This window comes from Salvelinus fontinalis, chromosome 21, assembly GCF_029448725.1.
Source record: "Salvelinus fontinalis isolate EN_2023a chromosome 21, ASM2944872v1, whole genome shotgun sequence".
NCBI lineage: Eukaryota > Metazoa > Chordata > Actinopteri > Salmoniformes > Salmonidae > Salvelinus > Salvelinus fontinalis.
In genome coordinates this window covers 37947887-37971846 of record NC_074685.1, presented here as the reverse complement: position 1 = coordinate 37971846, position 23960 = coordinate 37947887, and the positions used below count along the sequence as shown (strand labels likewise).

The following is a 23960-nucleotide window of genomic DNA, read 5'->3' as shown; positions in this document are numbered from 1 at the left end:
TGCCCGTTCCCAAAAGCGTTTGGCAGTTGGCGTGTGGGCTATTCGGCGGACGTAAAGTCAAATAGCCCAAAAAGAATAAAAGGAAAACCTCAATTCAGACTATAGATATAAATGGCCCAAGATATTTCATGTGTTGTTGTCTTTTTATTCAACCCGCCGGCCATCCACCCGCCCTTCGCCCACACGTTATTTCATGACCCTGAACCCGCCCGCAGGTTGAATCCTCTCATCCCTAGTCCAAATATACACTCTTCACCTTATCAGTCGCTGTTTCACACAGACACTGTTTTGACTGGTCCCCCAGTCAGGTGTGGTGGGTAGAGAACGCCGCTCTAGCGTTAGACGGCATGCTGTGCTGATTCCGGCGCGAACAGATGGCACTTCAAGGCCCTGAGAAACTTCTGCTACAAAACACAGCACAAGGTTGACCTACGGTGCCCGCACTAGGCTCTATGCTACAACGGGAGGAGCAGCCTACGCCAATCTGCCCGTTCGTCCACTATGGTACCAGTATGAGGAGAGGCTGAGGAGGCCTGGCATGCATCCCGATCTCCCCTGTGACCCCTTATTAGACCTTCCAATGCCAAGTGTGTGTAACCCCCAGTTACGCCAGGACCACGTCTACTGGATCAGTTCTGAGGGGGGGGGGGGGGGGTAGAGAGAAGGGGAGCAGCAGAGAACGAGCAAGCTAGAGAGAGCGCGACTGAGTGAGGCCGAGAGGAGTGATGTTGTCTGCATCCTGCCTCGTCCACGCTCTGCTCTCAGGCAGCTCTGTATTTAGGAGCCTTTGGCTCCGCGGCCCCCCCCCCAGGAATCCTATTGATTTACCCGCTGCCTGGATGCAAAACACAGCTCGCGTTAGTCGACTTACTCTGAACTCTCACACACACACACACACACACACACACACACACACACACACACACACACACACACACACACACACACACACACACACACACACACACACACACACACACACACACACACACTCCCTCTTTCCCAGACAGACAGCCAGAGAGAGACAGTCTGGCAATGGTATTGTCCTGACTTCTGCTAATACACTGCCTATGCCTCGGTCTCCCTCAGCCCTGCCTGGGCATTAGCCCACTTCTCTGCTCCATTAACACTTTATTAAACAGTCTAATCCAGGCTAAAAGGCTTTCCCTCTTTTAAAGCTGATGTTTAGTTACACAGTCAGCTGTCTTGCTCAGGCTCCTCTCCTCAAGAGGTATGCTTAGATATGCAGACATTTTTACATATTTTTTTTTACATTGAATTAAGCATGAATGATTATGGCCCTAGATTGCAGGAATAAAAATGTTTCAGGTCTTTGAAAAATGCAAAATTCTCCAACTTCCCACCCCTCGGCCATTCAAAGGTGCTTTGTGCCCTCTCAGATTTTTGAGGGGTGCGTGACGCCCCAGTACACAGTACAGTAGCTGAGTCAAGGTTAGTTTATGGGTTTGATATTGATGCACAGTGTCACCCTCAGGTCCTACCTCTCTCAGGGACAAAAGATATGGGACAGTGTGGGGTTAAAAAGCCACCAGTTACGTGCCCACTCTCTTTTCCCTTCGTGTCCTCGATGTACAGATGACGCCCAGAGAGACGCTTCTAAAAGGGAAGCACTCGAGGAGATTATGCCGACTGACGATTCGTTGTTCTTATTTCCATTAGGGGGATAGTAAATAACTATATAGCTAAATACTATATCGCTAGGCTATAAGCGATATATTCAAATGTTTGACTTTTGCTTTTTTGGTACTCGTGGTGAACATCCGCCTAGAATGAGAGACAAACAAAACAGACAAAGCATCGGTAATAAAAAGCTCTCTGTCTGTTTTGTTTTGTTTTCCCAGAAGCCCTGCGCTAATCTGGTCCGGTTGTTAAAAGCAATTTTCTGCCGCTGGCTTGATCTTGCCGGGATGGACCTGTGTTTGGTTGTGTGTGTGAGTTGTCCGTCTCTGTGCGCGCGTGTGTGTTTCTCTCTTGGTGTGTGTGTGTTCGCGTTGTGTGTGCCTCTCGCTGAGTGTGTGTGTGTGTGTGTGTGTGTGTGAGCCCTCCTGTCCTGTCTCCAGCTGTGTCCTCATTCCCTAATAGGTATTTGGGTCTGTTACAGGACATGCCTCCGCAGCCCAACCCACCATCAAATGAATATGCATTTTTTAAATATGAATATTAATACCACTAGTCCTCTCTTCTGGTCTGCTCTGGATTTTCCGATTAAAGTAATGATGAAATGAGAGCGGGGGACGGGCAGGAGTGTTGTACTGTAGAGGAGCTTTGTACAGTAGTTCAAACATCTACGCAATTCCACAGTAACACCGTGATTCCGAGGCAAAAACATTGATTGCAAAGTTTAACACACCATACAGCTCTACGCACAAGCACTACTTTCAACAATTTACACAGAACATTTGACAAAAAACACCATTTACTCAAAGAACAGTGCAGATGCACATTTTGGTACGTTGCGACCGCGTTTTCCAAAAACTCTTAAATATCCACTCCGCAATTATGAATGTAAAATCAAATCAAATTGTATTTGTCACATGCACCGAATACAACAGGTGTAGTAGACCTTACCGTGAAATCCTGCCCTTAACCGACAATGCAGTTCAAGAAATACAGTTAAAAAAATATTTACTAAATAAACAAAGTAAAAAATGTAATAAAAATGAACACAATAAAATGATATAACAATAACGAGGCTATATACAGGGGGTACCGGGCTTCCTCTCGCCACCATATTTGGTAGTGAGTGGAAACGCCAACCGGGTGCTTCACATTTATACATCCGGTAAAATATCTGGCTCATTGTTCTATCTGCGACTCTACTGTACTGTCCAAACAGACATCCATGATTGGTTCAGATTTGGACTGACCGGGCTCATGTAGGTGTCAGTACGAGCCGGGAGAGGTGACATTAACTGGAGAGAGATAGAAGAAAGAGATAGAAGAGAGAGAGATAGAAGAGCAAGAGAGATATAAGGGAGAGAGAGAGATAGAAGAGCGAGAGATAGAAGAGAGAGAGATAGACGGGAGATAGCGAGAGAGATAGAAGGAAGAGAGAGAGATAGAAGGGAGAGAGAGATAGAAGGGAGAGAGATAGAAGGGAGAGAGATATAAGGGAGAGAGATAGAAGAGAGAGAGAGATAGAAGAGAGAGAGATAGATAGAAGAGGGAGAGAGAGAGATAGGAGAGAGAGAGATAGAAGAGGGAGAGAGAGAGATAGACGAGGGAGAGAGAGAGATAGAAGAGGGAGAGAGAGAGATAGAGAGAGAGAGCGGCAGAGAGGGAGGGAAAGAGGGGGAGTTGTTCAGACTGTTTTTACACTCTTGCTTTGACCACCACGCGACAGAAACAGAAAGAGAAAGAAAAGCGTTATGAGCTGAACGTAACAGTGTGCAAGTAGAAGGGAGGACAGTATAACAGGTGACCCAACTGAGGTTTGTGACTGCTAGGAATTTACGTTGTAGCCAATTAAGTTGCAGTCATTACAGATGTTTAGGTCATATTCTGTTCGGTGTTTTAATCACTTAATAAACCAAGTAGTTGTCAGTAAAAACAGGTTTTTGGTAACAGAATGACAAGACACTAACGAATATTTCTTAAACTTACAGAAGGCAAATCATTTCTGCCAAACTCAATATATATGTTTATTAGTTGGCAGTGGTCTTTACTTCAACATTATTGTGATATACCTGCTAAGACTTTTTCTACTAGATGTCCCCGTTTCCATCTGTTGGACCAGAAATCAATGCCTTTGCTTCTTCCACAAAAATGGATCAAAATGTTTACATATCTTCATTTCTCAAGTATAGATTCTTAGTTTTCATTTGACACCAAATGGGATGTGCACCCATGAACTTCACGTGTTAGTGCTCACGGGACTTTTTACATGGACATGTCCCATCCAGCTCAGAGATGTTACATTCCTAATCATTTCACAGAATGGACTGAAGCATCAGCGGAATGGCAGGCCAGAGAGTGACGGCATGCGCTCCGCGTGTGTGTGTGTGTGTGTGTGTGTGTGTGTGTGTGTGTGTGTGTGTGTGTGTGTGTTTGTGTGTGGACATTGTCCACTGGGCAATCTGGACATGTGCTCTACTTTATCTTTATGTCATTAGTCCAGATGGGTTCATTTGCATTGAGGAACTGGACTGAACCGTCTGAATCTGCATCAAACGTTGTGGACTGGGGGGGGGGGGGGGGGGGGGTGTAGCAATACAGTTACTGTACATATCGGGATTTTATTTCTGACGATATATTGTATGCTTTTGACAATATAGCAATATAGTTTTTGAGCTAGTTGGCTGTACCTGCACCAAAACACCAGTATTTTTACTTCGTAACTTGTTCTCTGTCTTGCTTTTAAATAGGGAGCCAGTTAGTTTTCAGCACTTTTATTTTCCATGAATAATCAGAACTCAGTTTCTCATGACTTGTCCCTCTGCAGCAGGAAATATGGTGAACGATATCTTTGGAACATGGAATCGCAATAAAATCACAGTATCGAATCTCAATACACATATCAAATCAAATCAAATTGTATTAGTCACAACCGGTGTAGACCTTACAGTGAAATGGTTACTTACGAGCCCCTAACCAACAATGCAGTAAAAAAAAATACAGATAAGAATAAGAGATAAAAGTAACAAGTAATTAAAGAGTACCAGTAAAATAACAATATTAAGAATATAGAATTGTGGTAATCGTATTGGCACCTAAGTATCGTGATAATATGGTATTATGAAGTCCCTGGCAATTCCCAGCCCTATTGTGGACCCATCAGACTAATCACATTCTTTCTGTGTTGTTGTTTCCTGTCTCTCTCTCGGTGTGTGTGTGTGTGTGTGTGTGTGTGTGTGTGTGTGTGTGTGTGTGTGTGTGTGTGTGTGTGTGTGTGTGTGTGTGTGTGTGTGTGGGTGTGGGGGAGCGCTTGTGTGTTTCCTGTCTGAAATGTCCTTGGAGCAAGAAGGCACAAATAACACTGTAGCCATTACTGTCAGCAGCCGTGTGTTTAATTAGGTTTGTGTTGGCCATCTTCTCTCTCCCTCTCTCTCTCCCTCGCACTCTCCCTCGCCCTCTCTCTCTCGCCCTCTCTCTCCCTCGCCCTCTCTCTCCCTCGCCCTCTCTCTCCCTCGCCCTCTCTCTCCCTCTTATTAAGCTCTTACAGGTCCTGAATGGAGTCTGGAGCACCGAGCCAACCACTGCCCTTTGTCTGGATCTGTTAATATTGTGTGTGTAGGTCACTCAGCGTTGTGAATTAGACACTTGGCCAAAATTTCTCTCTCTCTCACTCACTCACTCACTCACTCACTCACTCACTCACTCACGCAGTTAAAGTGATACTGTTTCATTAGTGAGGCTCTGTCTGCTACACACACACACACACACACACACACACACACACACACACACACACACACACACACACACACACACACACACACACACACACACACACACACACACACACACACACACACACACACACACACACACACACACATTCTTGTTATCCAGTGACCGCCACACTCGTCCTCCAGGACTTGACCTGCAGTCAACAGGAATGACCCACCTCTCCTCTCCTTCCACCTCCTCCTCCTCCTCCTCCTCTCCTTCATCTTGGTTATTGGCAATAGTGTTATGCTCTCATCGACGTTATGCATTTCCCTGGCCTCCAAAGGCAACATCAGCACTTTCTACACACTGCCAAATCGTTAATACTGTCTACCTGACCTGTGTGTGTGTGTATCACAAAATTGCTTTCCGGCTTTCGCTTTATCAAGAAGGACGAGGGGTCTTGGGAGCAACGTCAATGGATGCAACGTCAATGTCAGAAACTAAAGTGCGATTTTGCGGTGACGGACGTTTTGACTTTATAATGTGTCAAGCAAAAAAAAACAATGATTGCAAAGTTAAACAAACCATACAACTCAAATTCTTGGTAACGCAGAGTGGTATAAAACAGTGCAATGTATGACTACACTGGCACAGGCAGTACCCTTCCAATTTCCTGCGATGCTGCAGCTAGTTTGTGAGAAAGCCCCAGAGTAGGAGGCACAGAGAGGTCAGGCTGGTTTCCATACAAAACCCTCTGTAGTGTATGGCGGCTCAGCTACACAGCATCATAATGATCCTCATAAATAAATATCCTTCCTGTGCTCTATAGAACACACCACTCCTCATAGAGACTGTACGGGATCTGTGCAGCCGCATTTCTACCGCTGCCGCATTTCTACCGCTGCGTTCCCAGAACCCACCTGGTTCCCAATAAGTGCATTGGAACGTCAATGTTCAAAAAAAAAACTACAGGTCATGACTTTCAAACCGTTCGATGGATTTTTTTGTTGTCGTCGTAGAGAAGGCATATTAGCCGAGCTGTTCTGGGGCATTCAAAGTGTTCTAGGGTCCTCTCTACTTCTTTTCTGCTGACGTAGGAAAAGGAAGAGGATGGGGAGTGCTCTTCCTGTTTCAACTGAAGTCAGCTTGGCCCCGAAGATGTGACCCAAAAAAAAGAGTCTGTACTCTGTCTGCCTCTGGTCTATAGAGAGCTGTTGACGAGAGAAGTTGTTTTAGCTGTACTGTTTGTGGGTCTGGGTCTGGGGGTGCGTGTGTTGAAGAGGAAGAGAACTCGCTTTAGTTCCTCTTCCTCCAGTGATCAGAAGAGATCGTGTCATCTCTCTGCACCTACACCAGCATGGTGCCGGAGACTGCTCATTACAAACACATTTTCTCACGTCCTTGGGCCTACAAACCCTATATCGCTAAACATTGCCACATGCCAGGCCTATTTCCTTGTAAGTATTGTGAAAGGAACATTTTACAGGACATGATCGTATTATTTCGGCTATTCTCTTTCAGCTGAAAGGCCTAAAACGTCCTGCTGGTTTTTTAACAATAAAGAAGCTTAAAAAGAAAAATGTACAAGCTTCCTATTGTCTTCAAAGAGGGGCTGGAGAGAATAGCTTGCATATCTCTCTTTCTCTCCGCCCGTCATGGACTTTGGTACCGTCTGTCCTTTATCAGACAGATCCCTGCAGAGAGAGAAGCAGAAACACAGATGGGGCAGCAGTAGAATCAACCAGCAGATGTTTACATAGAGAATGCATCTCTTGGCTTTAAGAGCACAGCAGTACATGGAGAGAATTTAAACGGGGGTACGCACACACACACACACACACACACACACACACGCGTGTGTACACACACACACCCCTATAATAACGCTTCACGAGATGGCCTCTGTGAGCGATTCCACGGCAGAGGGAGAGGAAAATATTTGGGCATTTCTCAGATAGAAACTTAATTGGGAGGAAGAATGTTTGAAAATTCTTTTTACGTTTGTATCACAAACTATTTTGGGGAATATTACGATGAAAGTGCCCGATTTTAGACCCTTTTTTTAGACCTATACATGCCTCCCGTAAGACTTAATGATCTGTGAACCGTACATGATACAGACAACACCCCCGGTGTCATTATCCTCCTTTTATAGCGTGTTGTAAAATATGGAGTGTGTCTTGATTCCCTATGTCTTTGTCAAACATCCTTCCTCCCAATGAAGTTCGTACGTGAGAATTAAGGGGTGTGAACATTTAAACGTTAAAAGTTGAGACGAAATTGGGATCCTTAACGTTAATGGGCTGTAGCGCCGACCAGAGGGTAGGGGCAGAAGGAGGTAATTGGCTGGATGAGAGTTGATGATTCCCCCCCCTGTATGTTGAAGTACAGAGAGATCTATAACACTAAATTTGAGTGGTGGTATTGAGGTACAGTGGTAGTATACAGTACAGTATGTGCAATGCTTAACCATCTGAAAGGGACCCAAACCAATTTTGTGCGTTTTGTTCTTATCGTTTTAACTGGAAAACCCCCCAATTTTTTTTATTTAAACGCAAAGATTTTTTTCTCTTCATGTGTCACATCCCTAGTGAGAATTGCCAGAGCAATCTGCGACACCATGAATATTTCCCGCTCCCGCTGGCGTGGAATCGCCTGTCTTGTTTGGATATTTTGTTCCGTTGGAACTACAAGACCTCCTGGAGAGTGTCTCCGAGTATCATTAGTCGTCTCTCTGTGTGTGTGTGTGTGTGTGTGTGTGTGTGTGTGTGTGTGTGTGTGTGTGTGTGTTACGTAGTAACAGCATCTGTTTTGACAGATGGTGAGGCCTAGTAGTAAACACATGATGCCAGAAATAAAGTAGCAATAACATTAATTTATACACAGAGGTTAGGATTCATTTGACCGGCACACGAGCAAACATTCAGGTGAGCAGGTATCTTTAGCAGCATTGAACTAATGAACAAGTAAACTCTATGGTCAGAAATAGCGTTGAAATACACTAGATATACAAACGTATGTGGACACCACTTCAAATTAGTGAATTCGGCTATTTCAGCCACACCCGTTGGTGAAAGGTGTATAAAATCGAGCACACAGCCATATCATCTCCATAGACAAACATTGGCAGTAGAATGGCCTTACTGAAGAGCATGGTAACTTTCAACATGGCACCGTCATAGGATGCCACCTTTCCAATACGTCCGTTCGTCAAATGTCTGCCCTGCTAGAGCTGCCCCGGTGCTTTTATTGTGCTTTTATTGTGAAGTGGAAACGTCTAGGAGCACCAACGGCTCAACCGCAAAGTGGTAGACCACACAAGCTCGCAGAACGGGACCGCCGAGTGCTGAAGGGCATAGAGCGTTAATGTCGTCTCTCCTCGGTTGCAACACTCACTACTGAGTTCCAAATTGCTTCTGGAAGCAACGTCAGCACATGAACTGTTAGTCGGGAGCTTCATGAAATGGGTTTCCGTGGCCGAGCAGCCGCACACAAGCCTAACATCACCATGCGCAATGCCAAGCGTCGGCCCGGAGTGGTGTAAAGCTCGTCGCCATTGGACTGTGGAGCAGTGGAAACGTGTTTTCTGGAGTGAGGAATCACGCTTCACCATCTGGCAGTCCGACGGACAAATCTGGGTTTTGGCGGATGCCAGGAGAACGCTACCTGCCAGAATGCATAGTGCCAACTGTAAAGTTTGGTGGAGGAGGAATAATGGTTTGGGGCTGTTTTTCATTAACACATCGTTTATTAGCTAAATATAAGAGCTGTTAAATATTTAGCCTGCTTGTCAAAGTCAAGAAGAAAAAAAGATTAAATGCCAAATGAACATTAGACAAGAACAGCTCAAGGACAGAACTCTGTGCATTTACATTGAGAGAATAAATGCATTAAAAAGCATTTCTGTGAAGCTTTGTGACTGACAAGGACACGTTTGATGTCGGCCAATAGAGTGTTCATTATTTAAACGCCGGTAAGATAAAAGGCTACGTTTCATACTGAGGCTTTGGCTTAAACATAATACTGCAATCATGAATACCTCGGTAGGCAGAAATAAAAGTATGGGCTTTGACACTGGCAATACCTTTCAGATATAAAGAAAAGGGGGGTACACATTTTGTCGGCATGGTAAATAGAGGGTTTTTGTCTTGGTTTGAATGGGATATTAGTGTACCGAGTGCATACCGGGTGTGGTTCTGTACTGTTTCCGTTTGATTTCTGGCTGCGGTGAGCCGGGCTGTCGGGCTGTGGTCACGCAAGATGTGCTGACATATGATGGTGAATCTTTAATGTTATGGGGATATTTTTGCTTCCACTGGTCCTGGGGGGCCTTGTTAAAGTCAACGGCGTCATGGACCAAGTACCAGGACATTTTAGTCAGAAAGCTGGTTGCCTCTGCCAGGAGGCTGACCCCTGGCCGCAAGTGGATCAACCCAGCAAGACAACAACCCCAATCTCATCAAACATTTTAGAAAAAGACTTTGTGTCGATATCCTCGGAAGGGGAGGGTGCTGGAGTATTGAAAAGTGGGGCGCCAATAATTTTGGCCCCTATCTTTTTTTTAGATGTTTTTTATTACTTGATTAACAAAATCTCTTTCTCTGAGCATATTCTATTGGTATACAATAATAGATTTTCTCCCTGGGAATTAGCATACAGTAGTATTGCCCAGTTGTTTTTGCTCAAGGGGTGCCAATAATTACGGACCAGACCGTACGACTAACACTGTAATACTAGATTACAGACGTTCTAATACTAGATAAGTTATTTTGTATGACTAATCCTTCCTTACTACATGACCTTCTAATTATATCAGTAAAAGTGGATCACTCAGTTCTCAACTTTTGTTTCCAGTCAAATAAAAAATGTACAGTCAAACTCGAGTCCTTGCTTTTGTTTGTAATTAAACCATAGTCTTCAGAGTGACAAAATAATGAGCAGCAGTAGTTAGGCCTGCCATTCCATTCTGACTCCTGAGTGTTCTGTTGCGGCGCTAAGAGGAGAGTGTTTATGTGTGTGCGTGTGCGTGTGTGTGTGTGTGGTGCCAGTGTTTACGTTCTAAGTGGCAGTACCCTGTTAGCGAGTGCTTATCCCCCTCCAGCTGGGTGGGAGATTGGCTTCCATGTTCCTCTCAGTCGCAGGTGAGCCTGTAATTGTTTACAGCGGTAGGATTGCAGCCCAAGGCACTGTGCACAGAGCCAGCTTCTCATTGACTGACAGATCCCTCTCTCTCTCTCGCTCTCTCTCACTCTTTCTCTCGCTCCTTCTCTCTCCTATCTCTCTCTCTCGCTCTCACTTTCTGTCTGTCGCTCCTTCTCTATCCCCTCTCTCAGTTCCATTCTCTGTCTCTCTTTTTTTACATTTCAGTCATTAATCAGAGTGCTGCTTGGGAGCCTCACAGCCACCACCTCTTCATTCTTCTGTAATGATGGGATCCTCTCCTGGAGTAGTCTCGAAAAAGCCCGCCCTATTCAACAGTGACTAGAGTCTGGTTTCAGTGATGGACTCTTTTGGCAACTTCAATATTGGGAAACAATAAATTGTTCCCGGGGGTTGGGTCCTCTTCAGAGAGACAACTCTCCCAGCTAATCACGAGGCAGACATGCCAGGACGATGCGATTCAAAACCAACGTTTGCATGCAAAAAAAACCTTTGCACCGGTAGTTGTCGCAAACTAGCCCACTTGCGAAATGCTCTCATTAAAAATTACCTCCACGATCCACATCTCTGGGGTTATTTTATCTCAAGCGGTTAAAGTAGTGATGTAGGCGGTGATGTAGTTCGTCTATGCCAGAAAAATGTCCATCCTTGAAACCAGACTCGAGTCAGAGAAAGAACTAAAGGAGAGTGGGAGATGGTGGAAAAGGAGGCGTTCTTGGCACCAGCACGTCTCTGCTCTGTGGGAGTCCATGGGTTAGGGAAGAAGACAAGAGGGGAGACCACGGTAGAGGAGAGAAGAAGAGAGGATGGAGGAGTGGAGAGACAGTGGAGAAATGACAGGAGAGGGGAGAGAGGAACGCGTCAGAGAAGAGGAGAAAGAGAGGGCGCAGGAGCTAGGTGAGGAGACGAGAAGAGGGGGGGGGAGCAGAGTTTTTTTTGTTTTCGGGGAATGCAAGCCAGTCGGTCACAGCAGGCGTCTGTCTTTTTAAACCATCTCCTCTACACAACAAGGCTTTTACTGTGTCAGTGCTCTCATCCAGAAACACTTAGGTTAAATACAGTCTCGCACATCTGTTCCCATGTTAATGTCTCCTCTCTGCTCTGCTCCGCTCTGCTCCTTTCGAAACAAATCAAAGACCTTCTAGGGGTCCTACACTATTCTGTCTGTGCGCTGCTCGGCCTTGTGAGACGATGACTGGGGAGTGAGGCCTACACAACCAAATCAGTCTCGTCTCATTGGCTCCATTGGCTTGCTGTTGATGTGATGACGTAGAACCGAACCACGCTGTCTGTCTGCGGTCCCACTCCGTTATCCTCTGCAGAGGGAGCCCACTTGTTCCGTGTGTGTGTTCTGTTCTGAGGGGCTGCGTTAACTATCCTCTCCGGTGTGTGTTTAATGGGGTTAATTGAGTTGTTTTAGGTCACTGGGTGACTAACTGGCCTGCTAGTCTAGGCTTATCAGTAAAGACTCATGGCCAAAAGACAGTCGTGGCCAAAAGTTGTGAGAATGACACAAATATACATTTTCACAATGTCTGCTGCCTCAGTTTGTGTGATGGCACTTTGCATATACTCCAGAATGTTATGAAGAGTGATCAGATGGATTGCAATTAATTGCAAATTCCCTCTTTGCCATGCAAATGAACTGAATCCCCCAAAAACATTTCCACTGCATTTCAGCCCTGCCACAAAAGGACCAGCTGACATCATGTCAGTGATTTTCTCGTGAACACAGCTGTGAGTGTTGACGAGGACAAGGCTGGAGATCACTCCGTTATGCTGATTGAGTTCGAATAACAGACTGGAAGCTTAAAAAGTAGGGTGGTGCTTGGAATCATTGTTCTTCCTCTGTCAATCATGGTTACCTGCAAGGAAACACGTGCCGTCATCATTGCTTTGCACAAAAAGGGCTTCACAGGCAAGGATATTGCTGCCAGTAAGATTGCACCTAAATCAACCATTCATCCGATCATCAAGAACTTCAAGGAGAGCGGTTCAATTGTTGTGAAGAAGGCTTCAGGGCGCCCAAGAAAGTCCAGCAAGCGCCAGAACCAACTCCTAAAGTTGATTCAGCTGCGGGATCAGGGCACCATCAGTACAGAGCTTGCTCAGGAATGGCAGCAGGCAGGTGGGAGTGCATCTGCACGCACAGTGAGGTGAAGACTTTTGGAGGATGGCCTGGTGTCAAGAAGGGCAGCAAAGAAGCCACTTCTCTCCAGGAAAACATCAGGGACAGACTGATATTCTGCAAAAGGTACAGGGATTGGACTGTTGAGGACTGGGGTAAAGTCATTTTCTCTGATGAATCCACTTTCCGATTGTTTGGGGCATCCGGAAAAAAGCTTGTCCGGAGAAGACAAGGTGAGCGCTACCATCAGTCCTGTGCCATGCCAACAGTAAAGCATCCTGAGACCATTCATGTGTGGGGTTGCTTCTCAGCCAAGGGAGTGGGCTCACTCACAATTCTGCCTAAGAACACAGCCATGAATTAAGAATGGTACCAACACATCATCCGAGAGCAACTTCTCCCAACCATCCAGGAACAGTTTGGTGACAAACAATGCCTTTTCCAGCATGATGGACCACCTTGCCATAAGGCAAAAGTGATAACTAAGTGGCTCGGGGAACAAAACATCAATATTTTGGGTCCATAGGCAGGAAACTCCCCAGACCTAAATCCCATTGAGAACTTGTGGTCAATCGTCAAGAGGCGGGTGGACAAACAAAACCCCACAAATTCTGACAAACTCCAAGCACTGATTATGCAAGAATGGGCCTGCCATCAGTCAGGATGTGGCCCAGAAGTTAATTGACAGCATGCCAGGGTGGATAGCAGAGGTCTTGAAAAAGAAGGGTCAACACTTCAAATATTGACTCTTTGCATCAACTTCATGTCATTGTCAATAAAATCCTTTGACACATATGACATGCTTGTAATTATACTTCAGACAAAAATATCTAAAGACACTGAAGCAGCAAACTTTGTGGAAATTAATATTTGTGTCATTCTCAAAACTTTTGGCCTGACTATACAACCAGCTGAATATTAACGGGATTTAATTCACAGATAGAGATTCTTCTTCCAGGGGACCCAACTGCCGCTGCTGTGTTATACGCTCAGCCACAGACAGACAGAGCAGAGTAAGGGAAGGCCCTAAATTGACTTTATCTTATCAGCTAGTGCCAGTCAACCTATACTGACACACTCAACTGTTGTCCCTGGCTAGTCGTTTGCTAGATCGTATCAGGCTTAGGTCATGTCGGCAAAACACCCAGGGTGTAACCCAGGCCAACAAGATCTGTTGGCCTTCTTGTGTGTGGCTGTAAGAAGAAAAATGAGCGAAAGAGAAAGGGAGAGCGGGCATTGTCAATATTACACTGTTACATGTGCTCTTGTCAGCCGATCTCCCTCGCAGGCAGGCAGGCAGTCAGGCAGGCAGGCAGGCAGGCAGGCAGGCAGGCAGGCAGGCAGGCAGGCAGGGCGAAATGTTCTGAAAATCATATCTCGATTTTCTCAAACTAATGGGCGATTTGCGATATATATCTCCATTTTGTAAAACGTTTTCTCGAAATACACTTCGTTGCACATTTTCAAACAGTCAGGAATAATCTAATGAATTCAGGGTTTGTAAACTTATACCTAGGCTAAATATAAGCCTTCCGCAACCAATAATTCAATTTAAATAATGTCATTATTTTATCAAAATTGTTTAACCTGTGTTTTGCAATAATCACTGATCTGGTTTTCAACTCTGTCAATGCTCTTTTTTGTTACAAATGGAACCTTGCACAGTTCAGGTCTCTGCGCAGGTCTAGTCAACTCGGATCTATTTGCTTGTTAACAAGGTAGAACAGTTGAACTGTTATGAATACACCCTCCTGTCCGTCTCCAACTGTTTGAACAGCACGGCCTGTTCATTTTGTTTAGATGTTGAAATCAAGTGGCCTACCTGGGCAAGAAGATGCTTATTTCTCCGCATGAGAACGAGTTGTCAATTCCTTATATCAATCCGTCTTTTTATGCTCATTGCACATTTATAAAATCACAGACTAGACAACTAGCATGAACTTTCCACAATCATGTTCATTGATACTCCCGTTTTGGTCGGGTCTGCTCTGTTCTAAATGTTGTCAGTCGAGACGTAAAAAGGGTATTGCTAGAAGGGGAATCGACCGATTCTGTTGGACCAAACCTCAAATGCAAATACCAAGTTGAAACTGCTTGTTGTCAGGGAGGACGTTGTGATCTTTCGTCTGTTGTCGTCGTGAGTGGCAGGGGGATGGGCTCGGTGTCTGTGTGCGAGTGGGAAGGTGCACACAGCACAGAAGGAGCGACAGAGACATCATTTTGAATTCTTCAAATGAATTCAATATATCGCCCAGCCCTAGGCTGGCTGCTGGCTCTTTGATAGCTGTGTGGTTTCCGTCTTGGTGGAGTCATTTCCATGGTTAAGTGGCTGTCACCCAGTTCATTTTCCTCAAGTCTGTAGGCCTAATGAGTTCACTACGGGCAGCAGAGGACAGGACAGACTGCACGGGGCCGACTGCTGTAGGAGAGCCATTTGTATTACACTCACAGGCAGGCAAGAAGGCACACGCACGCTTGCACGTGCTAGCACACACATAATCTCACGTACACTCACAGGCAGGTAGGACTCACTGTGATGCACACTTACCTTACAGATACAGCTCCCCTCTCACTGTTGACTGGATGGAGGCTAGCTAGAATCAATTTTTTTTGCATGTCTGGAGAAATGTCCGCGAATTCGTCACTCGTTTCAGAGAGTTTTCTCTTCGATCACAGTTTCAACAGGAGGGAATGAGAGAGGGCCTAACTTTGTGCCACTGCACAGGCAGTTGTTCTCAGAAACGTAGAAATGTCATCATACCGGTTACAGCATCTCTCTCCCCAGATGATTTGGTATTTGCCAAACTAGTAGGCCTAGTGTTAGGCAACTTCTATTATTTACAGAGCTACACTCCCTTTCGTTTATGAGTACGTTCATTGTGTTTCATTTAAACAGGTTAGGTGATACTAATCTCTCTATTCTCTCTATAATCTCTCTATTCTTGTTGTCGTGACCCGCCCAAGTCTCCCATCCCCCCCACTGTTGTCATGTAGACTATTATCTACTTCCTGGTGAAGTTTTGCATAATGGTTCTTGAGTGGGCGAGGTCACTTCCTGTTATGAGACTGTGACATGTGACATGGCCATATCTGGATAGTATCACTGTGAGTTTAAATGTAAACACAAAGGGAGCTTTTTCGTAAAGTGGAGCCATTACAGCCTGGACGCAGATCTGTTTGTAAATAATCAAATGTATTTATGTAGCCCTTTTTTCAACAGCAGTTGTCACAAAGTGCTTATAAAGAAACCCAGCCTAAAACCCCAGAGAGCAAGCAATGCAGATGTAGAGGCACGGTGGCTAGAAACAACTCAGGAAGCAGGCTCTGAGGGGTGGCCAGTCCTCTTCTGGCTGTGCTGGGTGGAGAGGAACCAGGCTCTGAGGGGTGGCCAGGCCTCTTCTGGCTGTGCTGGGTGGAGAGGAACCAGGCTCTGAGGGGTGGCCAGTCCTCTTCTGGCTGTGCTGGGTGGAGAGGAACCAGGCTCTGAGGGGTGGCCAGTCCTCTTCTGGCTGTGCTGGGTGGAGAGGAACCAGGCTCTGAGGGGTGGCCAGTCCTCTTCTGGCTGTGCTGGGTGGAGAGGGACCAGGCTCTGAGGGGTGGCCAGTCCTCTTCTGGCTGTGCTGGGTGGAGAGGAACCAGGCTCTGAGGGGTGGCCAGTCCTCTTCTGGCTGTGCTGGGTGGAGAGGAACCAGGCTCTGAGGGGTGGCCAGGTCTCTTCTGGCTGTGCCGGGTGGAGAGGAACCAGGCTCTGAGGGGTGGCCAGGCCTCTTCTGGCTGTGCCGGGTGGAGAGGAACCAGGCTCTGAGGGGTGGCCAGTCCTCTTCTGGCTGTGCCGGGTGGAGAGGAACCAGGCTCTGAGGGGTGGCCAGGCCTCTTCTGGCTGTGCCGGGTGGAGAGGAACCAGGCTCTGAGGGGTGGCCAGTCCTCTTCTGGCTGTGCCGGGTGGAGAGGAACCAGGCTCTGAGGGGTGGCCAGGCCTCTTCTGGCTGTGCCGGGTGGAGAGGAACCAGGCGCTGAGGGGTGGCCAGTCCTCTTCTGGCTGTGCCGGGTGGAGAGGAACCAGGCTCTGAGGGGTGGCCTGTCCTCTTCTGGCTGTGCCGGGTGGAGATTATAAAAGTACATGGCCATTAAGGCCAGATCGTTCTTCAAGATGTTCAAACATTCATAGAAGACCACCTGTCTTGTGCTATCTTGCCAACTCCTGTAGTCAGAATGACTGGTCGAAATGATCTGGAACTAGGCTAGAGCCATGGCAGTTGATGGCAAACTGCACTTATGGGAACCCACCATGTGTGACTAAACCAAGGTGTTTAGTGTTTACAACAATCCTTAACGACAGCCTTGAATCTATTCAGCTCATCCATACAGCTCCTCCATACAGCTCCTCCATTCAGCTCCTCCATACAGCTCCTCCATACAGCTCCTCCATACAGTTCCTCCATACAGCTCCTCCATACAGCTCCTCCATACAGCTCCTCCATTCAGCTCCTCCATACAGCTCCTCCATTCAGCTCCTCCATACAGCTCCTCCATACAGCTCCTCCATACAGTTCCTCCATACAGCTCCTCCATACAGCTCCTCCATACAGCTCCTCCATACAGCTCCTTAATACAGCTCCTCCATTCAGCTCCACCATACAGCTCCTCCATTCAGCTCCTCCATTCAGCTCCTCCATTCAGCTCCTCCATACAGCTCCTCCATACAGGTCCTCCATACAGCTCCTCCATACAGGTCCTCCATTCAGCTCCACCATACAGCTCCTCCATTCAGCTCCTCCATTCAGCTCCTCCATTCAGCTCCTCCATACAGCTCCTCCATTCAGCTCCTCCATTCAGCTCCTCCATACAGGTCCTCCATACAGCTCCTCCATTCAGCTCCTCCATTCAGCTCCTCCATTCAGCTCCTCCATTCAGCTCCTCCATACAGCTCCTCCATTCAGCTCCTCCATACAGCTCCTCCATACAGCTCCTCCATACAGCTCCTCCATTCAGCTCCTCCATACAGCTCCTCCATTCAGCTCCTCCATACAGCTCCTCCATTCAGCTCCTCCATACAGCTCCTCCATTCAGCTCCTCCATTCAGCTCCTCCATACAGCACCTGCATACAGCTCCTCCATTCAGCTCCTCCATTCAGCTCCTCCATACAGCTCCTCCATACAGCTCCTCCATACAGCTCCTCCATACAGCTCCTCCATACAGTTCCTCCATACAGCTCCTCCATACAGCTCCTCCATACAGCTCCTCCATACAGCTCCTCCATTCAGCTCCTCCATACAGCTCCTCCATACAGCTCATCCATACAGCTCCTCCATACAGCTCCTCCATACAGTTCCTCCATACAGCTCCTCCATACAGTTCCTCCATACAGCTCCTCCATTCAGCTCCTCCATACAGCTCCTCCATTCAGTTCCTCCATACAGCTCCTCCATACAGTTCCTCCATTCAGCTCCTCCATACAGCTCCTCCATACAGCTCCTCCATACAGCTCCTCCATACAGTTCCTCCATACAGCTCCTCCATACAGTTCCTCCATACAGCTCCTCCATACAGTTCCTCCATACAGCTCCTCCATACAGTTCCTCCATACAGCTCCTCCATACAGGTCCTCCATACAGCTCCTCCATACAGCTCCTCCATTCAGCTCCTCCATACAGCTCCTCCATACAGGTCCTCCATACAGCTCCTCCATACAGGTCCTCCATTCAGCTCCTCCATACAGCTCCTCCATACAGCTCCTCCATACAGCTCCTCCATACAGCTCCTCCATACAGGTCCTCCATACAGGTCCTCCATACAGGTCCTCCATTCAGTTCCTCCATTCAGCTCCTCCATATAGGTCCTCCATACAGCTCCTCCATTCAGCTCCTCCATACAGCTCCTCCATACAGCTCCTCCATTCAGCTCCTCCATACAGCTCCTCCATACAGCTCCTCCATTCAGCTCCTCCATACAGCTCCTCCATACAGCTCCTCCATACAGGTCCAGTGGTGTGGTGTTGCTTTAGTGGCGTTGTGTGTGGTTGGTGGATTGTTTGTTGGCTGGTTGGTCGGTTGCGTTGCATGTGGCTAGTTAAACCCATATAGTGTCCCTGTGGTCTAGTTGTGGTATGTAAAGGTTTTGTCTGTAGCACAGCAGCACCCAGTCAAAAACACTGCAGAGCAGAGCAGCTGGAGAGTGTGTCAGGAGTCAAGAGTGTCCTGGTTGATGGGTATTGATGATGGGTATTGATGATGGGTATTGAGACGCGGGGGACCCTAACGGCATTCCATACAGGACCGGGTGGGGAGGTTGGGTAGGGTTTCACCTGTGCTATACTGCTGTTGTTTACGACAAGAGGTTCAATCCCCAATGTATCTGCCCTCTGCCCTCTTGACTCATGGAGCTGGAGTGCGTGTGACCTGTGTATGTGTCCTATCCTGCTGGGCGTCTCTCCCTGGGCCTCCGGCCCTCCCCCTTGCCCCCGTGCCACGTGGCACAGCCTGGCATAGCTGCCTCGTTGACCTAATCCATGGGAATGGAGATTGTTTTCCAGGGAAAGCACATTAGGAACATGGCTGGCTTAATGCAGATGACCAGCGGGATTAACGGGTCAAACTTTACCCCGACTGACTCCCCTGGTTAATCTGTGATACATAGACGATAGTTGATGATTATGACGAATAGGAATTATTCTGCTAGGCCGAATGGTTCCTTAATAAAAGGAGCAGACGAGGCCAGAGACAGGAGAGTACGGGGAGAGACGACAGACCGATAGGACAGGCTTGAGTGGGCGGTGGAATCATTTAGGCTAGATAAATCACCCAAACTGGAGCAGAGCGTTTTTGAATATGTGTGTGTGGTGTGTCGGCGTATCTGTCTGTCATTGTGTGTTTGTGTATGTATCTGTCAGTGTGTGTGTGTGTGTGTATATGTGTGCATATCAGCCTATAAAAACAAGCGCAGCATCATGAAATATGAATAAGACCCGGGCGTCTCGTCTTTAGCTCAGCCGTGCTCTCTCATCTCCTCGTACTCTACCAGCAGACAAAGACTAGACCCTAACCCCTGCTGAGAAGTGTGTGTGTGTGTGTGTGTGTGTGTGTGTGTGTGTGTGTGTGTGTGTGTGTGTGTGTGTGAGTGTGTGTGTGTGTGTGTGTGTGTGTGTGTGTGTGTGTGTGTGTGTGTGTGTGTGTGTGTGTGTGTGTGTGTGTGTGTGTGTGTGTTATGAATGAAAAAGGAAGGGAGTGTGTGTACAGTATCAGCTGAGTGCAGACGGGGAGGTGTAGATGAGACACAGGGGGTGTGAAGCTTTAACAAAAAGAGGAAGGGGGCAAAGAGGGAGTCTACTGCTGCAACTGCAATGTTTCTTCTGCATAAAAAAATGGGCTTAGGTGGTGGGTGTGAGGGGGGGGCGCGGCGTGGCAATGGGCGCGAATCGTGAATCTCAATGATCAGTCTTTCCCTTTGTCTCTCTCGTTTCTCCCTCCATCCCTCTCTCTGCCTCTCCCCATCTCTCTCTCTCTCCCTCCCTCCCTCACTCTCTCCCTCCCTCCCCCTCCCTCACTCTCTCCCTCCATCTCCAGGTGAGACAGAGGGAAGCAGATCAGGTCTGTAGGCAGGGGGCTCTGAGGGGAGCGTATGAGGAGGAGTCAGAGAGCAGAGGAGACCCCTGACCTGTCCTGACAACGCAGAGCTTCCCCGGCAACACACCCGGGCCACACAAGGAGACGGACAAGGAGCACCCACTCCTTTCGCAGGCATGGTAAGTAGTGTGTGTGTGGTTCTGCTTGTGCAAGAGCTTCCTGTTAGAATGTATAGGATGAATGCGTAGTGTCAATATGAAGAGTTTAAGAGTTCCAAAACGCGATATATGGATTTTTCAGAAATGTTGGTAAATTTGAATGAATTAAGAACACATCTTGTGAAAGAGAGTGCTTTTATTTGTTCTTACCATGATATGGGCTTGTGAAAAGACAGTGCCAGTCAAACTTTGGACACACCTACCCATTCCAGTTTTTTAAATATATTTTTTAAAACTATTTTCTACATTGTAGAATATTAGTGAAGACATCAAAATGATGAAATAACACATATGGAATCATGTAGTAACCAAAAAGTGTTATTTATATTTGAGATTCTTCAAAGTAGCCATCCCCTTTGCCTTGATGACAGCTTTTCACACTCTTGGCATTCTCTCAACCAGCTTTATGAAGTAGTCACCTGGAATGCATTTCAATTAACGGGTGTGCCTTGTTAGAAGTTAATTTGTGGAATTTCTTTCCTTCTTAATGCGTTTGAGTCAATCAGTTGTGTTGTGACAAGGTAGAGGTGGTATACAGAAGATAGCCCTATTTCATAAAAGACCAAGTCCATATTATGTCAAGAACAGCTCAAATAAGCAAAGAGAAACGACAGTCCATCATTACATTAAGACATGAAGGTCAGTCAATCTGGAAAATTTCAAGAACCTTATAAAGTTTCTTCAAGTGCAGTCGCACAAACCATCAAGCACTATGATGAAACTGGCTCTCATGAGGACCACCGCAGGAAAGGAAGACCCAGAGTTACCTCTGCTGAAGAGGATACGTTCGTTAGAGTTACCAGCCTTAGAAAGAGTTCAAGTAACAAACACATCTCAACATCAACTGTTCAGAGAAGACTGCGTGAATCAGACCTTCATGGTCGAATAGCTGCAAAGAAGCCACTACTAAAGGACACCAATAAGAAGAAGAGATTTGCTTGGGCCAAGAAACACGAGCAATGAGGGAGGGAGGGAGAGAGGGAGAGAGAGAGAGCTAGTCCCCCGATACATAAACTATTGCAGCATAAATACTGGAGCCTGAGACAGGAGGGGTCATATGATTCCATATGTGTTATTTCATAGTTTTGATGTCTTCACTATTATTCTACAATGTAGAAAATAGTTTTTAAAAAACAACCCTAGAATGAGTAGGTGTCCAAACTTTTGACTGGTACTGTATATATATCGCAAGATAATATTATTTTAGAGAGACAAATAATCATGTTTTGTGGCAAAAAGTTATATAGCCTACAGAACTATAGAAAAAGTATTCAGATTGGGTTTTAAACAGTTACATGTAATATAGTATCGATACATAATAAATAAATATTCAAATAATCACTTTGTTTCAACTAAATGTCCCAACTCTCCAAACAGATGGCTTTGGATAAAGCACATATTGCGTTTAGTAAAAAAACAAATTTTAAGTCAATCTTTTAAAAATATGAGAGCAGCCATAATTCAAACAAATAGAAATGGACCCACGAGCATTCCTTTCAAACGGACCCACGAGCATTCCTTTCAGACAGGGACCCACGAGCATTTATTTCAGACGGACCCACGAGCATTCATTTTAGACAGGGACCCGCGAGCATTCATTTCAGACATGGACCCATGAGCATTCATTTCTGACAGGGACCCACGAGCATTCATTTCAGACATGGACCCATGAGCATTCATTTCTGACAGGGACCCACGAGCATTCATTTCAGACATGGACCCATGAGCATTCACTTCTGACAGGGACCCACGAGCATTCATTTCCGACAGGGACCCATGAGAATTCATCACATGCAAATGTGAAAAAATTGTTTTGGAATCAAACTCTTCACACGTCCATCTCTTCTGTCACACCATGAAAGCCGGTGACTATTTTCTACAGTAGGCGGACATACAGCTCAATGAAGTGCTTGCTCAGTAGATCACAAACGGGGAAGTCTGTTGAATATCTTCAACATAGATTCTTTTTTATTTTGTATTTATTTAACATATTTTACCAGGCAGGTCAATTAAGAACAAATTCTTATTTACAATGACGGCCTGGCAAAAGGCCACCACAGACGCCTACTGAGGCGAATGATTTCTTACTTTTATTTCTCATTGTTATTTATTTCATTTTGGTTAGGTCTTTTAAAAAAGAAATAAAGCTGCATTGTTGGTTAGGGGCTTGTAGGTAAGACTTTAACTGTAACGTCCACACCTGTTGTATTCGGGCGCATGCGGCAAATGCAATTGGATTTGATTGTGGTCATGTCACAGTGGGGAGACGCAGTGTGGTTGGCTGCAGGTGAGATGAAGGTGGGAGGTGTGTAATATTACTCTGAGCAGTGAAGGACCAGTTGGGACAAGAGAGGTCAATCTGATAAGAGTAGAGCCGCGGTGAAACCCTTGCAGTGCCGATCGCTGTGTGTCAGTGAGAAGAAGTCTGCCTGACGACGTAGCACTATTGAACCTCAGTAAGGAGAGGGGGAGGAGGGGAAGGAAAAGAGCCTAGAGGAGATGAACAGGGAGAAAGAGGGGGGATAAGGTAGGGAGTCAGAGGAAGGAGAGAGAGAGAGAGGGGGGAATTAGAAAGGAGAGGAGGAGAACAAGGGACAGAGAGAGGTGGAGGAAGAGAGAGAGAGAGGGGGGAATTAGAAAGGAGAGGAGGAGAACAAGGGACAGAGAGAGGTGGAGGAAGAGAGAGAGAGAGCAAGATCAGGGATTGATTAATGGTCCCTACCCCTGACTGGAGTTGAGCCTCAGGGGGTGTGCAGGCAGCACCGTGAATTATTAAAAACTGGAGGGGTGGACGGGGTGTGGTGGTGGTGGTGGGGGGGAGGGGGGGTGTTCATAAATAACCCTCGATGATGAGGGCCGTGCTAATGCTAGCTGGGCTGGTAAGGAGAGTGGGGATGACCTTGGAGCTCAAACACTCTGCACTGCAAAGCCACAGCACAGTGTTCTGCTTCCTTATTGTCTTTTCATTGGATTTTCCCTCCGTGTGTACACACCCAGATATATATGAGCACAGACACACACACACACACACACACACACACACACACACACACACACACACACACACACACACACACACACACACACACACACACACACACACACACACACACACACACACACACACACACACACACACACACACACACAATCCCTCTAGGATCTCCATCGCTATCGACTCTCCAGGGACGGCGGGGCGACCTTGTTAATCCTCAGTTCCTTGTCAGCTTTGCTCTGCCCAGGTAGTCAGTTAAATGGCACGAGGAGACAATGAAAAGTCAGCGGATCTCTTTTAACTGAAGCCATAACCCTTTACTGCAGCCCATAAACACTAACACTGAACACGGTCACATTATGAGAAGCAAAGAGCAGAAATGAATCTCATCAGCTAGGCTACCTGGGCCCGTATTCCAGAAGGTTCTAAAAGTGCTGATCAAAAAAATCAGGCCCCGCCTCCAATTCTTTATGGTTTAAAAGGCCAAACCGATCCTAGATCAGCACTCCTACTCGGAGACGCTGTGTGCGTGTGCACGTGTGTG

The 23960-nt window shown here is 46.6% G+C and overlaps 1 protein-coding gene across 5 annotated transcripts in view; it reads left to right on the top strand.

Moving 5' to 3' along the window:
• Positions 1 to 23960, top strand: part of strbp (spermatid perinuclear RNA binding protein) — a 127658-nt gene that overhangs the window by 50560 nt on the left and 53138 nt on the right. For all 5 annotated transcript variants that reach the window (XM_055875107.1, XM_055875108.1, XM_055875106.1 and 2 more), the window contains exon 3: positions 20204 to 20382. In XM_055875107.1, the coding sequence (XP_055731082.1) occupies positions 20380 to 20382 (3 nt within the window). In that variant the 5' untranslated portion in view covers positions 20204 to 20379. The remainder of the gene's footprint in view (positions 1 to 20203; positions 20383 to 23960) is intronic.